Source organism: Nylanderia fulva, unplaced genomic scaffold (assembly GCF_048542155.1).
Source record: "Nylanderia fulva isolate GAGA-0341 unplaced genomic scaffold, ASM4854215v1 Scaffold85, whole genome shotgun sequence".
Taxonomy (NCBI): Eukaryota; Metazoa; Arthropoda; class Insecta; order Hymenoptera; family Formicidae; genus Nylanderia; species Nylanderia fulva.
In genome coordinates, this window is record NW_028190972.1 from 31,640 (window position 1) to 49,813 (window position 18,174).

At 32.3% G+C, this 18,174-nt stretch overlaps 1 protein-coding gene across 3 annotated transcripts in view; it reads left to right on the forward strand.

The window, feature by feature from the left end:
* Positions 1–851: 851 nt before the first annotated feature.
* Positions 852–18,174, forward strand: part of Tsp26A (Tetraspanin 26A) — a 39,490-nt gene continuing 22,167 nt past the window's right edge. Inside the window, exons 1-4 of one of the 3 annotated variants that reach the window (XM_085489477.1) lie at positions 852–1,185; positions 13,904–13,977; positions 14,368–14,442; positions 16,848–16,946. In XM_085489477.1, coding sequence (XP_085345603.1) covers positions 1,083–1,185; positions 13,904–13,977; positions 14,368–14,442; positions 16,848–16,946 — 351 coding nt within the window. In that variant the 5' untranslated portion in view covers positions 852–1,082. The remainder of the gene's footprint in view (positions 1,186–13,903; positions 13,978–14,367; positions 14,443–16,847; positions 16,947–18,174) is intronic. The other 2 variants (XM_085489478.1, XM_029317601.2) reach the window with 2 other exon arrangements.

Consider the following 18,174-nt stretch of genomic DNA (forward strand, 5'->3'; position numbering starts at 1 on the left):
TTTTTTTTTATATGAAACACATAATATGATGAATTGACAGCTCGTCTGTCATTCGAAACGTCACATCGAAATAAAAGTAGAAAAAGACTAGAAATACGAAAATAATAATTAATCGATAAAACAGACAATCACGAAAGATTTTAGATATTTTGGGAATACTGAATCCAAAAGTGACAACAATTTTGTTGAATTGGCTCTAATTTTTTATATAATAGATACTTATCATTTTACTCCAAATACGACCTATAACTGCTGACATGTAGTTTGGTTTCTGTCTTTTTATTCTTTAACATTGTTTTTATTTCTAACGCGATCCTGATAATCCACATAGAAAAGAATCGTACAAAGAGCATTTTTCTATGCATTAATTTCTATGCATTGTGATTATTTGAGTCAATCCTAATAGCCCTAACATCTGAAAGACATTCAAAGGATATCCAGAGGACATTCGATCATCCTCAGGATGTTCTCTGAACGTCTTCGGGATATGTGTGTTGTTAGGGAGTTTATTTTGTTTTTATATTATGTTTTACTTTGCTGAATACAACGCCATTAAGTATTTCATATAATATACTTTTGTATGATTTGAGACAATTTATGATTTGGGGATAGACTACGCCTGACCATTACATTTTTTGCATTTTTCATTTTTCATGAAACACCCATTATCTCAAAAATTAGAGCCAATCTAGGAAAACCAATGTCACATTCGGAATCGATGACACAAAGTTACCCTAAAATTGATCTAACATAATTCACAATAAAATTAATGTTTTGATCAGTGTTACGTATCTTTCTTTCGTGTAAAATAATACCATAAATATATTTCCTTTTCGATCTCGTGTATAAATATATGACAAATCCTTTCGCACCCTAGTCTAATAGATTACTACTAAAATTCGCTTTACATCGAGATAATTAAAAAACTCTGTTTACGCAAATATATGACGGACAGAGCGAAAACAATTAGGGAGAAGTTCCAGTTGAAACTTCTGCCGCCAATATTCATCTTCACTTAAGTCAATCTCTGACGCTCATCTTCTTTCTCTCTTTCTATGTCGTAGTGGCTCGGTCTGGGCATCATGGCGGTGGGCGTCTGGGCATGGACCGAAAAGGACACCTTCAACAACCTGTCCCGCCTCACGAACGTCGCACTCGATCCAGCATTTATCCTCATTCTAGTCGGTGAGTACTTCTTTCTCTCTTGTTCACTCCGCGACTCGTATGAAGAGTTATAACGATTTCAAGCGTTGACGAGCTCAACTTTATGAAGAGCGGTAAATCCTAATTATATATATACAACGCGTAACTTCATTAGAGCTTGAGACAGCTAAAGATTTTAATTACCCTCGTGCGCAGAATAATTTCCACTTATATTCCCTATTTAACAATATTATCAGATGTAATGTAACTTATTTTAACTTGTTAAAATAATACTAGAATAACGTGAAGGTGTTAAATTGGGGGTTAAATTGTCAAAATGCGCGCGTTGTACATACACGCAATTTATATATTATTTCGTTAAATCTTTAAATATATAGTTCTTATTATTCTTATTTCTTATTTGAATATTTCAGAAATACATTTATGTTTAAAATTTTTTTTTATTTAAAAAAATAAAAAGAGAAGAGAAAAATGTTATCGTAGATTTTCACTATCTAAATATCTTAGTTGTTTTTAATAAATATTTTAGAAAAATATTTACGTTTAATAATCTAGAGAAATAAAAATTTAAATAATAAAAGAATTAACAAATAAAAACTTAAAATAAAATAAACTAAAAGATAAAAAAATAGAAAAATAAAAACTCAAAAAATTTATGAAAAAATAAAATAAAAATCTTAAATAAAAAAATTAGCTTTGAAAAGTTTGAAACAATATCTGTTTGTATTAACCCACATAGCAAAAGTTAATCCGAGGTATGTTCATCGGATATCTCTCAAGGGTTTTTCAGATATCCAAAATACATCCGTATAAATCCTGGGGATGTATTTAGGATGCACTGACGATACCTTTATGTCATCTTATGAGATATCTGTAAAAGATCCAAAAGTGAATATCCTTAGAATTATAATTACATAACAAAATTTGATCCCAACATCCATAGATATTATTGGGATCGAATTTTGTACTTGATGTTTCTAAAATGCCTTTTTTGCTATCTTAGATTGATCGATATATTCAGTAATTGAATATATATATAGAGTAACCGCTACGAATTTGTTGATATATTTCTGCAAATGTGAATATAATTATAATAAAGAAACCCTATAATTATTTAAATATAACATTTTAAAATTATACATATATATTTTTACATTATTATATGTAATTGTTAAATATCTAAAAAGAGGAGATTACGGAAAAATATTGTACATAGATTTTTTGCGACGAGGGCGAGAACAAGTCGTAATAAAGGAGGAAAACGACTTCAATAATGCGCCGCCTGATTTCAAAATCGCACCAGTTTCGCCCCTTCCTCCTCCATCTACCTCTACCCCCGGACATTTAGTGCGTTCTCGGAGCAATTGCAATTTTTCCTCGGAACTGCCTGCGAAGTGCTATCGCTTCCGTCGACGAAAACATTTCGCACGACCGCGCCGTCGCTATTTTCGCCGTAACTTAATTTCTGTATTAACGTCGTTGGAGGATGCGCTGACCTTATAAAGTCCGAGAACGACGACATTTGTTCTAATTCGTTCACGAAAATTTCGCACGTTTCTCTCTCGCGTCGTAATATGCGACTAACAATAGCACGGATTTGTAATTTGGATAACGCCCGGGAAAACTATACCTACATATATCTCCGAGAAACGAAGCACGACGCAAGCCGGAAATTAAGATGTCCGAATAGTCGTGAATTTTCCGGATAGTTTAAATCTTTCGAGAGAGAAACGCTTTTTCTCGCTTGAAATAACCCCATATATTTTTTTATTTCTCTTCGCCTTTAGATCCGGCAAAGTACATCTTCTCTGTCATTATAAAGCTGAGATCACGAATTATGGAATATTCTATTCCATAATTTCCTTTTCGAGAAGAAAGATTTAAGATCGATGTAACATCGAATAGAAATGCAGACTCGTTTACCGTATTTCTATTTTTTATAATTATTCGACTCATCGTTACAAAGCAGATACAGTCGTGATACTTTGAAGTCTGGCCTCTGATGCTGAAATTCAATCTCTGATTATTATTCGGCCACGCGCTTTGCAATTCGCTCTTCAGAGTACAACTTCCGCGTATGTTTGAGATCGGGAAACTCTCATTCCACTAGTCTGATTTGTATACAGCTCTTCTGTTTACTAATGCACTGGAGGATTAATAGTAGAAAATTAATGTAATAAAAACGGTGGAAAATATTATCCATGCTGGCTACTATTTTAAGTTTAAAATAATTGGAAAAACGAATGTAATATTCTGTCAAGAAATTTTCAAGAAAAATAGTAATTATTAGAGATAAAATTAAATTTCAATATATACTGAAAATCTTCAACATAAACTTTAAAATCCGAATCAAATCCAATAATCAAATTTTATTTTCTAGGATTCATGTAATATTTATATATTATAAGAAAATAATATTTCAGATATAGATAGTAATCAAATCTAGAACAATTATACATATATATATATATATATATATATATATATATATATTCAAATTTTACATTGAGTACATCTGCAAGGTTCGAAATAGTACTTGTAAGTATTATACTTTCTATTGTAAAAAATCTTTTACAAGTAGGTTAAGCTTGGTTAGAATTAGATTTAAGGTTAAGACCATAGATTAGGCACATAGAAAAACGTAAGCAGTAAGACTTAAAGTGAATCGACCTATCACGGTCGAGCAGTAAAGCAACCATTTCGAAACTTTAGCAGCAATTTTACAAATTCCATATAAATAAAATTCTTAAGTCTTAAGTTTTTCTATGTATATACCCTCAAAGTTAGGTATAATTAGAATTAAGTTAGGTTAAATTAGGTTAGTTGCTCGAACTCTAAAGGTACTTTTTCATTCTTTGTTCTGTTATCATTTCAAGATTAAAATTATGATTTTTGCTTTTATATTCTCATAATAATCTATTTTATTCTTAAAATCCATTATTTAACTATAATATAATAATATAATAATAATAATTAGAATCAACTAGTTGCGAATACTGTAAGATATTTAATCCCACTACCAATTATATTTTCTCTGATAATTATTGGTTTTCCACGCTGTTTATGATATAAAAAATAGATTTTTGCATTCCGCAAATTGATTAACATTATACATTATCATTTAATTTAAAATTGTTCCGAAACAAATAAACATAATTGCCAAGCTTTTTCTTGCTACAGAAATGAATAAATTTTTATTTGCTAAATAAACATTTATCAAAGCTTTCCGGAACATGTTTACAGTATAATAAACCTTTTTCAATTAACACAAGTGTATCAAGCAAAAGTGAAAAACAGAGAGCATGAAAGAGTGGAAAAAGAAGAAAGAGGGAAAAGAAATGATCGGTTTTCCCTCGGCGAATCGCTTGCTCATAAAACGTCGAGTAAATTAGGCGGAATGACGGGATGAAAAATAATGTTGGGGCCGTATAACGGGTAATGTATAAATGATACTCGCGGCCTCGGCGCGCCGAATGCGGTCCTATGAATCAGAGTCCCAAATGTAACGACACAATTTCCTTGCCATGAAGGCGGAAGATAAGCTGTGTGCACGCGACATTACCGGTCGTTAAAGGGTGCGTTTTGTGTCGACGCAGGCGAGGTGGAATAGCTCCCCCCCCCTCCCTCCCCCCTCCCGCTTTTTGTCGATGGTCACGATCGCAACGACCTATTTTCACAACACTACTGTGAATCGACTGCATGATGCTCGCGGCCATTAGTATGTATAAAGATCGGTATAAAGAGGATATAGATATATTTCTCAGGTATAGAAAATTCGAATCAATTTTTCTCGACAAATACGGTATGCAATACTATTTCAATGTCGAGGCAATTTTCATATGATACGAGAAAATTTACGAGAAAACCGATATTATTATGAGATTACAAATTGAGGTTAAGAGTTTTTGTTTATGTAAAAGAAATCTTCCGATAAACAAGAAAAATAGACTTATATCATTTTTAAAAAATAAACAGCATATACAAGTATTTCCTTCTAAATGAAAAAAATATGTAGCTACTAGTTACAAATTACATATTGTTTCTTAAAAATAACTATATGTATTTTCTTCACACTAATTGACTCATTATTTTATGATTATACATCATACATAAAAGTACTAAGGTAAAATCGTCGGAGATGAATATTTTACAAGATATTTCATAATTTATGTGAAATTATGTCAAACTAAAGTCTAAAATATCTCATAAACTATATTCACTTTTTTGCCAACCTACTCTTATAACTTTTTATGCAGAATATTGCGACGGATAGATTTATATAAAAAAATATGGTGGTTCCAAAGAAAAATATGATGATCTCTAAATGAAATTGAAAAACGCCACGCAGAGGCAATCCTGAGTCACGATCTCGCAGATAGCACACAAGTTATTCGAAAAGAATTCATTTGTATGTCACCAATTTTGAGTCCCTTTTCAAACACATATAGAATTCATTTTGTAAAATGAAATATACGTATTTGAAAAGAGACTCAAAATTGGTGACATACAAATGAATTCTTTTAGGTTAGATTGACCCAATGCAAAAAATTGATAGAAAAACTGTAATTATGTATTTAGCTTTCTTGCTTTTTTTTAATATACATTTATAGTAGCCCAGATTTGTTATTATAAGCACTTTAATTCTAGTAAAGGATTTTTCATTCTATATAGCAAATAAAAAGTTAAATGAAAATAATATTTGTCAATCAAACAGAACTAGTCAACATCCCCTTTAAATTGAAACTCTTTACAAAAAAATTGACAAGAAAAACTCGATTCATATAGAAAAAAAACAAACGTAACACAGGAAAAAACCTGCGAAAGTTATGAAGGGCCAGCGGAACGCTAATTAAAATATACAGCAGATGCGAAGGGTTAAGGGTGCGCGCAGAAAGCACCGTCATCCTCGATACATTTTCATTAACCATCATAGACATTTTCTCTCTCTATGACTCTCGTTCTCTTTGTTTCAGCAACATAAATGTAATCCCGTCAACTAATACACACATCTGGCAAATAGGCGCAGATTGCGCATCTTGTTCCGTTCCTATTTCTCTGTCTCTTTCTCTCGTTTTTTGTCTATCTCTTTAACACGATGCCAAAGTTTTAATTGGATACGAGCCGACAGCGAGGTGTCAGACATAAAATTAGGACGGGGTTTGCGTCCGATTTATTTCACCGGTCCTCTGGGTTGCGTCGAGGTTGCTAACGTCACGTTTTCGACCAACGAGAAAGAGAGAGAGAGAGAGAGAGAGAGAGAGAACTTCCCAGAGCTCCAGTCGTTGCAGAGTGCAATGCTGTAAGTCGGATTACCACCGGGTGTACACGTGGATTCCGAGAGATTCTGCGCTCCGGAAAGCCGCTCGCACTCGCGGAGCGGTCTGCCGCTCGTGGTTTCACCGAGCCGTAATGGCGAGAATGCTTCCGGGAATGTTCTCGGCGACCGAATCCAAACTGGTTCTGGAGACAGCCGACCCCCGAGATACGAGACGTTCTCTGCGGGATGTCGTGCGGCCCAAATCGAATTTGCACGTGATCCGGTAGTGTAGTGCGCCGAAAGAACGGTACGCGAAAGGAGCGATTTGTGGAAGCTCATCTATTTGTTTGTCCCGAGATCGGGAAAACAATCTCCTTCGAAGTTTGAAGGAGATTGCGAAGGAGCGACGGAGTGAGCGCGCTTCTCCGTCATTGTTTTAATCGGATCCGATAATAATAATAATAGTAATAATAATAATTATTATTATTTCTATTTACTTTAACAGCATTTAAAAACATTCTTAAGTTTAAACGTAAATAATATTATATAAAAAGATACAAAGAAGAGAAAACCCTAATAACACTGGTCAACACTAATTTTATTGCCAATTGTATTAAATTAATTTTAGGATAAATGTGCGTCGCTGATTCCGAATATGACACTGGTTTTCCTAGATTGGTCCTAATTTTTAAGATAATGGATACATAAAAAAATGTAATGGTCAGGCGTAGCCTATCCCCAAATCATATAAAAACTGTTCAAATCAAAAGTGTATATACACCTAATGGTGTTGTATTCAGTAAAATAACATAAAAACAAAATAAGCTGATTCAGATAATCACAATTAATGCATAGAAAAATGCTGTGCATCAGATACATGTTAAAGATAAAACTAATGTTAAGGAATAAAAAGGCAGACTAATCCTGCTGAATATGTCAGCAGCTATAAGCCGTATTAAGGTAAATTGAGTAACCATTGTCTAAAGAAGGCAAAAATGTTGTCATTTTTTAATTCAGCATTCCCAAAATGCCCTAAATTTGTTCAAACATCCTTGACAACTAAACAAAAGTTTATTTTTGTTGACCAATGTAATGTATATCCGATACTGCTGTTACGCAATAATGGAATTTATTCGCCGTGGAACTTATTTTACGTATTTTTCCACCCTTAAAATAGATATACTCGATTAATTTCGTTATTCATTACGCTACTGGAGTGCAAGCTAAGTATTATTAGTTTAATATTTGCAGTTCGAAGCGAGGGGTGGATATATGCAGTTGGCGTGAATATTTAATTCGTACAGTTAAAGTGCGCAGCGAACTCACGCTCGTTGTTTGACTTTGAGTCATTAAGAGTTTGTTCAGTGCAACAGTATTTGATATTACGAATCTTCGTTCTATAGTTGACCAAATATTAACAGAAACTACCTTTTAATATGATCTCGATATAACTCTGCATATAATATAAAATTTTCTCGGGAAAAATATGGTTCAGGTATCAGCCGCAATTCAAGGCGGCAATTTTTTAAGTAATCGACGTCTCCTCATTATACATATCTCGTATACTTAGGAAAGCAACGCGCTTGTTAATTATTTCGTACTTGCGTAGCGTGCTCCATCGACCTGAGCCAGGCTTTCGATTATCCCATGCTCCAATTACTTCCATTTACTTTGACGAGTAACTCTACCTCTTCTGGCTTGCGCTTAATTTAGTGTAACAATTGCCAGATAACAATTTAGACTTAGATACATCTAAAACTTATAACGGCTTTAAAAATAATATACAGTGTTACCGTTAATCCGTCGATTAAAAGAAAAATAAAGATATTATATTGCAGATATTACAAATTATTTAACCTTTCTGTCAACAAATGGATACCCGAATACTCCAAAGCAATTTTAGGTATCCGAATGTTAAAAATGTGTCAAATTTTTTCTCTTTGAAATACAAAGACTTTGTATTTGAAAATCTTAAAATATAATGAGAAAAATTATTCGACGCCTAGCAGCGGCGAATAAAAATAAAGAAATTTGCACACAGTGTAATGTGTCGAAAGTACGCAATGAAACCAAGGATGAGCTTGATAGAGCTTGATAGAGCTCTGACTCATTTAAAAATACTCTGATCCACTCTTTAACCCACTCTAAAATTACAGAACATCCACAAAGGAAAAATAATATTAATAATGTTTTTAAAATTAAATAATAAATTTAGGCCCACTCCTATAAGCACTCACCCAGCGAGAAATGATGGTCGAATCGACTTCGATTCGACGTCGATTCGATCAATTTGACATCAATTCGACGTCGGTTCGATTTGACCATCACTTCTTCCTGGAAACTGTAACCCATCTATATAAGTATACTTCTATCTAATGCTATTTATGATAACCGTGTACATACATTAAAGAAAAGATGAAAAATTATGCATTGATAGAAGAGTTAAGGGAAACAAAAATGTTATTTCGGAGATGTTATTTCCTCAATTTGATAGGTCATTTTTATAGGATTTTTTATTAAAAGAAGAATGCCGCAAACTACAATGCGCCATAATTCATAGTTTTCGAGGTATCAATTTTAAAATGTCAGAATAATAACAATACATTTGCCACAACAATTAATAGTACGTACATTTAGGAATATATTTAATGGAATAATTATGTGTGTACATGTGTATAAAGTAAAAGTGTGCGCGGGGGAGGGATAAAATCTCTCCCTCTGCATTCCCAATCCAAAAAAATCTGACTCAAATTTATTTCTTATTAAAATTAGATTTGGTTGATTAAATTACTACCATTTTTAAAATTAGATTTGTTATATTAAAAAATTTAATAAACAGTGTTTACAAAAATAAGAAAGTTCTTGCCAAAAATTTTTTAATCTCAATATATTTGAAAAATAAAATTAAAATTTTGAAACATGGATATCTCGAAAACTATTGATCCTATGATCAATACGCAACCACATCGTCGTTTTTGCGATGTATTTTTTTCTCGGTATAAAATCTATTAAATACATCTATTAAATTGATAAATCCCGGAAATAACGTCTGAATTAAAGTAACATTACTTTTTGTCCTATTTAATAAAATTATTCTCTCAATTCAAAATTATACTCTAAAAGTTTCTGATATACAACGTAAATACACATTTCTCAAAATTAATCCGTATAAACTTCGAAGTTCATCAATCCTAATGCGGGAAACATCCGTTCGAAAATCCGACTAAAGTTATTAGCATTGCCGTACCCGCTAAAACTGTGCAACGTTTCGAATAAATCGCAACTCGCGCAAAGAGAAACATTGAATCCCGGATTACGTTTGTTTTTCGTATTTAAATAAATGCGATTCCGCGCGCGCGCGCGCGATTAAATGCGACATTTTGATTTTCATCTGTGTGTACACACATATGTCCCAATTCTAATCGGATACTACTTCATACGAGAGATTTTAAATATTAAATATTCGTTATTATATCGCAAGTTAAATATGAAATAATTACAGAAAGATGACGTTCGCAATTAAAGTGGCGCTATGAAAAATCGATTTTAAATTGTTTACAAAATCCAATCGGTAAAAAAGAAAGATGAGATGAGAGACTTGGATTATTTAGTATATATTTTCTCTCTTTCTCTGTTGAATATTTTTTTGTCAGGAAAAATCTAAAATCGAGACGAATATCGTCGGTCCACATTTCCCGTTATATTCGCGTGTTGCAAACCGAGATCAAACGGACGTGTCTCTCTTTCATGCAATTTTATTAGCATATGACATAAAGCAACGTCGCGATATTGCAGAGACGGCAAAGCCCTTTCGGCTATACTATTGGCTCACACCTACCTTGTCCCTTTTATGAAACATTGAGCATGTGCCGAATATTAACACGAATGCATCAAACCAAGATGCAAACTTAGCGAGAAACCACAAAAACCCCTCTAAGAGGATTCCTTAGGAAACGACGAACTCCGCCAAAATAGTATAACGTTCTCATTTTGGAATTAAAAATATCAGTAATTAGCTGATTTTCGAAGAATAATTACTGATATTTTGCATTTTACATTATAAATCATCCAGACCAAATATGTATTAGAAATTCTTGTATACATGGCACACATGGAAACACTTTTTGCTACGTTTAATACTATTATAGGTTTAATATATATTTAATATATATATATATATATATATATATATATATATATAATACTATTATAGGTTTATTAGTAATATATATTGCTGTTTTCCGCTCCATTATATTTACAACGCACACACACATACGTACGAATCGTAATACAAACTATACTTTTATACTAGATTTCTAATCTAGATTTAGAGGATAATAGTGCTTTCTTTCGTGTATCTTAATCCCAGGGATCTTGTGTTTATATTCATACAAAATGTTTTTTATATAAAGCACATAATATGATGAGTTGGCAACTCGTCTGTCATTCGAGACATCATATAGAGACAAAAGTAGATAAGGAAAACTATGATTTCGTAATTATTTCTCGTTTTTCATGTGAAATCGAACTTTCCTAGGATCATTGATGTATATATTGCAATCATAGAGAAGCATTTTTAATTCTGTTAAAGTAAGGAGATGCTGACCAAATATATTTTATCGATGAAAAAAATGAAATTAAATTTGACTATAAATCTATTTATTGGCTATATACGGGTTGTTTATTACTTGAAATTATATGAACCCCCCTTCCCCCCGATTTGTTAATATTAATACTTTAATTGTGCGAAAGGATTTATCAATCTGTATAGTCAATCAAAATATAGATACTTGAACTTATAAAATCTCATAAAATTATGAGCTCAAGTACCTATATTTTGATTTACTATACAGATTGATAAATCCTTTTACACAATTAAAGTATTAATTTTAACAAATGGGGGAACTCATAATTTCAAGATAGTCGAAAAATCTAACCTCACTTTTTTGATCGATAAAACAGATTTGATCAGCATCCTCTTAATGCAACAAAAAACTAGAAGTACGAAAATAATAGTTGCTAAAACAGACAGTCGTAAAAAAATCCTTTTAATTATATTCATGTGAATTCAAATAAATTCTACGCTTTCTCGAGACATAGAGTACATAGATTGCATAGAGTGCCCCCGTCTAAATAGCTTCACAGCGCTCTCTACAAAAATTTTCCAACTGCACTTTCAAGTAAATACGCATTTTTGCGCGCTCGCGATCTTCGTTTTTTCTTCGGTCAAGTTTTTCGTCTGACGGGCGCAAAGCATTCCGTCGTTGCCATTTTCTTCCAGTTTCGCGGCAAGGCTTAACAAAAGTTTCGAAAGTAACTCCGGACTAATTATTCAGTTACTTGAAAGCTTCGTTCTACGCTATACCGCACCCACTTTACCACTCGGATTAAAAGTTACCTCCATTTCCAGAATACGTCCTAAAATCTTATAACTTTCGATGATAGATAAAATTCATTAAGTCCGACAGCCCGCGCTCGCTGAGTTTAGCTTATAATCGTTTCCTCGATGCAGCTATTAATTTTTAACAGCCCGGAACAATTTTCATCAATGCTAACGTATGATGAAATCTATTTTAAATTGTTTTAAATCACATATTGAGCCACCGTAAATTCTATACATAAAAAATTGTTATCTAAATTTCTTCGCAAAACCTTTATCAATAATTATAATAAACGACTACATATTTTTTGCAATCTAATGTACACAAATCAAATTTAGTCTTCAAGTGAATTTTGGCTTGAAAAATTATTTCTTCAACACGCAAACTCCATCAACATTTTTTTATAACATTTTTGCGCAAATGTTTCATCTATTTATACCATTTGAAAATTAATATTTGCGTTTTTCGCGTTGCAACGATATTAAATTTTAGGGCAAAAAAAAGCTGCGTTCAGATTAATCGCGATAAAACAGGGAATTTCGAGTATTTGCGCTTTCGCCAAAACTTTTTGCACACGCGGAATTGATCCAGCGCGCTCATTACGTTCGTTTTACGAATGTGTGTAGTAGATAATTTTATAAATATTCCCCGCATTACCGTCGCGCGGCACCACTGATGACGCACTCTCATGAAATTCAACCGGAGAGAGAGATCTTGCATAGGAATTTTAATATAATTACTTGTGTGTAACTACGAGCGTTCGCGTAAATCCGCGTATAGCAACGTGGATATGCAACTTATGCTACATAAATCAAAGTTGCTACACAGATATGAAATTTTCCCTAGAACTCTACGAATTTCGCTACGATTTCGCTGTGACTAATAAACCCCGCGATCTCTCGCGAATCAAAAATTAAAAATGTAAAAATTAAGTAAACAGCAAATATAAAATAAAGAAAAAAAATAATTCGAGAGTATATTTTATCATCATATTTTCTTGTTTATTCTTTTTTGCTTCCTCATAGAGGAAACTTTATTTTCATGAGAAAATTGTTTTCAGTTTTCTATGCCAATGTATTCAGAGTGTTCAAAAACATCGAGAAATCATGTGTGTATATATGTGTCCCACTTTTCTGAAAATTTCAATGTTTCAAGAATTGTTTAAGTTACAGCGCTTCAATTTGGCATACAAATAAAATAGAAATAACACTTTTATTTACTATAATTTTTATAAAAATGTATACAGTATTTTAAATTTTAATGCAATTTTATTTTTCAAAAAATGTCTGAGGTTCATTTTTTATAAAATTAAAAATTTTTTAAATTTTTGTGGTTACTCTAACTTCTGTAAATTTTAAAATATTGGACTAAATTTTTTTACATAAATAAAGTATCATTAAAGATTTGTATTAAATTTGGTGCAGATTGATGAAAGAATTTACTTTTTATAAAACTTTGAATTTTTAAGAATTTTTTTGTACACTTTTAAACTTTCATAAATTTTGAAATATTGAATTAAATTTTTTGCTTGAATAAAATATTATTAAAAATAATTGATATTGAATTTGGCGAAAATCGGCAAAAGGGTTTTTTTTATGAAATTTTTAATTTTTCAAAAAATATAATTTTTGAATTTTACGAAAAAAACATACAAAAGTAGGTACATACATACACACATACATATAAACATGACAAGAAATGTTATTTTATGTGAAAAAAGTGTGCAAATTGGAAACTTAAAGAAGAAGCCAAAATTGAAAAACCAACTTGCTCATAGAGAAAGCTTAATAAATGAAATGGAGGCTGAAGAAGCAATGTGCAAATTTCCAATTTGCACACTTTTTTATATAAATATATCCGATTTTATGTAGATTTTTATGATTTTTCATACACTTTACGGCCCAAAGTCTGTATAAATGCGTTTGAAATTTTGCGCGCGGGAATGTCGATGCAGGAATGAATTCACACCGATGGGAGACTCACTCTCATAACTCATGATTATATACAATACATTGATAAATGCACATGTTCCGCACGTTATATATTTCGCGCGCGCTATTTATGTGATGAAGTATAATCGATATTATTTATTCTGTTGCAGGTACGGTGACATTTATCATCGGTTTCACAGGATGCGTCGGCGCTTTACGGGAGAACACATGCCTCCTCGCCGCGGTAAGCACCTCTATGGGATTTAATTAAGCTTTCGCGTTGGATTACTTTAATTGTTCAATATCTTTCGAAACTTTCAGAAGTTTCGATCGAGCTTCCGGTTCGTTACGTGATATCCATGGTCTATCGCTCTCCTACGTGCAATCGAACAAAAGTTCGTCCTTTGAAAAATGGAACGTTTAAAAGTATTTAAGGATCGAAAAGACTCAGCTTTCTTTGGAGATTAGAGTTCCTATATAACAAAAAAAATAACAATCGATCGTGACAGTCGAAAAGATCTTGTTTTTTAAAAGGACAGAAAACGACATTACAATAGCTAGTAATTAATTTCTTCTCAGGGATCTCCTACCAAGGATTTTCGTTCGGAGTTAATTTCGCATTATCCTGTTACAGTACGCGATATTTCTGGCGCTACTACTGCTAATGGAAATGACTGCCGGTGTCTTAGGATTCATCTTCAAAGATTGGGTAAATATTTTATAGCATCTACATGCTTTATTTTATTTAATTTGAAGTCTTATATTACATTTTAAGAATTTATAATAATAATAATAATAATAATAATAATAATAATAATAATGATGATAAAATAGCAAGAAAAATAACATGAAAGATCTTGAACATTAAATATACAAATCTTGAATATTAAACATATATGCATGTATATAGAGTATCTTATTTTAAATAGTATAAAAAACGTGTAATTATATTTTTTTAATTATGTAGTTGTAGCCTGCAAATCACTTTTTTTAAATCACAAGAGTATATATTCCTTATCCATTATTCTATGCAAAAAAATTAAGATTTAAAGAATGAGTACATTACGAGATATATATTTCATATTTTTTGTCAAAAACTGTCAGAATAAACCATAAAATATCTTGTAAATCATTCATTTTTCGACTATTTCATTCTAACATTTTTTACGCCAAATATTACAAGGATTCGATTTATGTAAAAAAATTATAATAATTTCGTTTAAAAAAGTAATGATGACCTCGAAATTTAAAAAATGCCTTCACCTGGAATAAGATTATGTTTACAACAAGACGTCTCTCTCGAAATCCTACTTTTGTATAAAATTTGTTTTTTTTTTAAATAACAAGATTTGTATATTTAATGTTCAAGATCTTTCATGTTATTTAAAATGGAACATCCTATATATAGGTATATATATATATATATACACCTATATATAGGATGTTCCATTTTATATATTAAATTTAAAGAATTACTAATTAATTCCATTAACCGTATCCATTATATATATATATATATATATATATATATATATATATATATAACAAATAATTAAAGTAAAATATTATAAATAATATCGTACTACAACTATAATTCAGTATCACTTTTTTATCTTACATAACGTAGTAGAAGTTTAATTATTCACGCAAATGAAATTTGCAACAGCTTTGCTAAAATTCTGAAGATTTCTACAGAATTGAATATTTGTAAAATATAAGTGTACTCGTTTCTCTCTCAAAACAATTTCGCCGCGTTCGTTCACCGTAATCGTTTCTTCTTACAGCGTTTATTAATACAGTAACTACAGGGAGCCTTGGTTAAATTATCAAAGCGAATAAGCCGAATGCATTGTACAATATTCGCCGGTGCATATTTCACAATCTCATTCGCCCAAGAATACATGCACGCGCGCGCTCGTACAAAAGCAAGACGAACACGTAGAACAGTAGTCTAGGCCGTGCGCCGACGAAGTTTGCGTATAATTATGCAGCAAGTTCCCGGGTTACTAATTAATTCCATTAACCGTATCCTTTAAACATGACGAGAATTTTCTCTTCCGCCGACGGAAAATTTGAACGACCAACAAACGGCGCTATCGTATCGCGCGTAGCTCGCTGTTTTAATGCGCGCCGTTTTGCTTTACGACAGGCGGAAAAGTTAAGTTTCGTCCTTGAGCATTCGCACCTGCAGCGTACCTGTAACTGCCGTCAATCGTCGAGGGAGCAAGGAATATTCCGAGTCAGAAATTACCGATTGTAACAAAACATCACGGAGAAAGATTGTGAAACTTTTTACACGATATTCCCATCTTCGATATTTCTGCTTATTTTATTTTTGTCGGCCAGATTGTTGGAGATATGGATCTCTTATTAATGTCAATTAATGTATTAATATAAATTAAAATAGACATTCTCGTTTAAAAATCTAAAAATTGCATAATTAATACATAGCTAGAATATCTATAATAATATCTATATTATTCAAAATGATTCATCCTATTTCGAATGCCTATATTTTGAAGTTTAACAAATACATAGAGTGATAGTAATATGTAATGATTAATGATGTATCAATTAAAAGAAAAATTGCCCGAATTTTGTCTTTTATCTTATAAGTGACTTCCTTTAGAGTTACACATCGAGAGACGATAGTCAAATTCCTTTCATACTGACTCTATAACAATACAATTTTTGAACTCATCTCAGGTTTTCTTTAATATACATGTAATATTGAAATCTCTAAGTGAATGTAATATCCAATGACCTAAGAAGCCAACTGTAGAGCACTAAATCATTGGATATTATTTTTCCTTTTGGGGATACATTGAGAGTCGCATTATTATCAACTGTATAGAGTCAGTAATAACGGATATATTAGATTTGACAACATATTGACGTTGCTGGTGTGATTAATTGTAATAGAAGTCATCGAACACTTATGAGGTGAGAGACTAAATTTGAAAGTTTTTCTTTTGATTAATGTGTTACCAATCATAATGTTTTTGTAAACTTCAAAAATAAAGCCATTAGAAATCGAGTAAATCATTTCAAATAATCCTGTATAAAGTGCAGACAATTTACATTAATTAGAGTGATATTTTATTTATTATGCAGATAAAGTCACAAGCTACGGGGGGCTTCCAAGCGTTCATCATCCACTATCGGGAGGATCCTGATCAACAAAATCTCATCGACTGGATCCAAGAAGACTGGGTGAGTTAATTAAAATTATATATTCAATTACATTGACATATACTGCATGCATTTCCTCCACCGTGGATTCAATAATATAATTTCGAAACACACATTCCCCTCACATACGGCTATCCTTCGCCAAAGAGTATCGAATAATCAAACTCGAACCAAATGGCTACGGCCTTAATATATGGCATACGTAAAGCAGGTAGGAGGGAAAAGCGGAAGCGGCCGTTCTCGCGCATTCCTAACAATAAGTAGCACAGGAAATTGTGCGGTTAGACGGTTTTGCCGATACGCAAGCTTGCGCGAACTTCGAGTCCGCAGCACGAAAATCTGGCCGGGATCAGATCAGCTTCCGCGACCGTCTAAATGGCGCGTAATATAGTAGTAGAATTCGACAATCGATATCTGGTCATCCAATTGTGGTTTATGAGATTTCAATAGAACCACTCGGGTGGTACGCTGCCGCAATTTCGGTAATCCTATCAGTAGAAGCTAGTCGACGGTAAACCGCACACGTCGCTCTCGCGCGCGTCGCGCTCCACACGTTACTAGATCTGACGAAAATTTCATCCAATTCGCCATACTTTAGCGAGCACGGGACACGACAGGGTGTGATTTACGTTTCGCCCAAGTATCCGGTGGAACCGCGAGAATTAATTCAACCGATGGATTCGTGGTGCGCGTTCAATGGAACACGGGTTTAACTAGAAAACGAACCCCACAAGAGAGAGAGAGAGAGAGAGAGAGAGAGAGAGAGAAAGATACGATAAATGTGACTTTGGGGAGAATGTTATTTCTGGGACACCCTCAATTTGATAGATGTGTTTGATAAATTCTTTTACCGAAGAAAAAAATATCGCAAACTACGATGACTAACGATACTAACTATATTGATGCGATCAATAGTCTTCGAGATATCGATGTTTTAATTTTCTTTAATTAAATAAGAAATAATTTTATCAGCTCTTAGTATTAATAATAATATAATTATGATAATTAAATCGGCCAATAGAACCAAGCGCGAAAATTAATTTTTCGGAACTGTATCTCTTGGTTTGAGATTATTACTAAATTCCATATATTTAAAATTAACCTCGAACTTTCTTTAATTATATATTGAGATTTAAAAATTTGGCAAGAAGTTTTTGTGATTTAGAGATTTTAAAGATTTTTCATTTTTGTTAATATAATTTTAATTTTGGTTTAATAAAAAATGAGTTTAAGTTAGGTTAGGTTAAGT